At 38.8% G+C, this 1,953-nt stretch overlaps 1 protein-coding gene across 1 annotated transcript in view; it reads left to right on the plus strand.

Moving 5' to 3' along the window:
* The window catches only part of WDR27 (WD repeat domain 27), a 70,412-nt gene that overhangs the window by 56,137 nt on the left and 12,322 nt on the right, over positions 1-1,953 (plus strand). Inside the window, exon 23 of the mRNA XM_023521739.1 lies at positions 1,762-1,767. Within this exon, the coding sequence (XP_023377507.1) occupies positions 1,762-1,767 (6 nt within the window). The remainder of the gene's footprint in view (positions 1-1,761; positions 1,768-1,953) is intronic.

The raw sequence follows: 1,953 nt of genomic DNA on the forward strand, positions 1-1,953 counted from the left end.
CCCTTTGAAGCAGTTCGTAACTTCTTTATGAGGCTCCTAAAATAGCAGACTTCAGAAACAGTGCGCGTTAGATCAGCTCCGAGCATGGCGACAGCCCTGGTTGAAGGTCACGCTCTGGGTGGCTGTGGAGGAAGGGCGTCCGCCGGGTGGTGTCTGGTGGGAAGAGGTGTGCTGCTCTGTAGTCGATGGCCACGGTCTTATGCTGTGAATTTCAAGGGCAATCTGTTGGGATGGGGGTTGAGAGTGGTTCCTAGATGGTGCGCGTTTCTGGGCTAGTAAATGAATTTGATAACTGAGTCATATATAAAATGATCGTTAGCCTGATACCTGTCTGATTTCTTAGGAATTGTGATTTCATCTAACTCAAAGAGATATTGATAGGCAATATTTTGATGTAGAGTTTTAACAGATGAGTCTGACTTGCCGTGTCAGTTTAGCGACACTTCCAGGCCTTTGGCTTTCAGACTCCTTAGCGCATGTTGGGGTCTCAGTTGCCTTTGTGGCGTGTGGAGCCATCGTCTGTACTTAAGGGCCACTCGGTCAGCATTTGCTGATTTGAGTCACACTAATTGCCACCACTGAAGGACCAGGATCCAAGTGTTTATGTAGCAAATGAGATGTAAATGCGGAGGGCAGAAGGTTTCTTGAAGTTAACACACAGGTTTTAGGAGTTAAAGTCTGACAGACAGCATTTGAAAGTGTTTAATGTTTCATACTCAAAATGCAGTATTTAAAATTTATATACAGATAAAGACTTGTAATATCCAGTACCTCTCTTGAAATGTTATGTAGTTGTGTATTTGACCAGTGTTTTTTTAGTTTAAGTCCTTAGTTAGTACAATTCAGTGAGAATTAAATTTACCAAACATTGTCATTCTTGAGTTAAAATATTTCAGCCACGAAGATAAATGTGGCTCTCACGTGTGATGTCTCTATGTCGTAGATGGTACATTTAAAACATATTTCTTACCTTGCATTTGACACTTGCCGCCTCTTTATCTAAAGCATTGTGGTTTATTAGAGAAAGATTTCTTTGTTCATTTAATTTGTGAATTTATGGCACATAGCTCTTACTAAAGTCTGTCATTTCAAAGCCACTCATCATCACCATCATCATCATCATCACTTTTTGTCTGTGGAAAATGGTCTGTCAGCATTTCCATAAATATCTATTTTCTTTTTGTTTACTTATTACGTTGTTTATTTTTTGGATTTATCACAGAGCCATAAAAACTTGGTCTAGATTGGAATTTATTAGAGTTCAGTGTGAATTTTTTTTCATTTTGGTTCCCAAATTTGTTTTAAATTGTTTCAGCTATTTATGTTGCAAAAGCAAATATACTTTTGGAGTTTAAAATTTTTTTTTGTTTTTTGTTTTTTTTTTACTTGTAACATAAAAAGCAAAGCCCTGGCTTTAAAATAATGGTAAGGATAGTTCTTTTAATCTTAGCTAACCGGTTTTACTCATATTTCCAGAGAAGTTATTTCATTTTGAAAAATGAAGTGATGCTATTTTGTCTGACATCTTGGAATTTTCCTGTTTCCTCTCCCGTGTTCCTGTTTCCTACTAGAAGATCTTTTTAATGTTTCACATAAAATACTTCTCTCTGTTGTGAGGATTAAATAAGGTCGTGTGTACAAATCTCTTACCGTTGCGAAGTTCAGAAATGAGTATTCTTATTTTTAAATATAAATGTATGAAGCCGAGTGGACCTTGCCTTAGAAAACTCTTAATTTTCGCGTGCCCCTAATTTCCCACAGCTCTTTGTCCCATGAGAGTTGGGCAAATGCATAGGACTTGGCACCACAGTGGAAGATCTGACTCGGAATTGGACACGGTTCACGCTTTCGAGGAAACAGTGACATAGAAGGTTCTCGGTGTGGACGTGGGTGACATTTCCACAGAGCTGACTGTTGTGAGCACGGGACGTGACATGGAAGAGTGAGCAGGAG

The sequence above is a fragment of the Pteropus vampyrus genome, unplaced genomic scaffold, assembly GCF_000151845.1.
Source record: "Pteropus vampyrus isolate Shadow unplaced genomic scaffold, Pvam_2.0 Scaffold313, whole genome shotgun sequence".
NCBI lineage: Eukaryota > Metazoa > Chordata > Mammalia > Chiroptera > Pteropodidae > Pteropus > Pteropus vampyrus.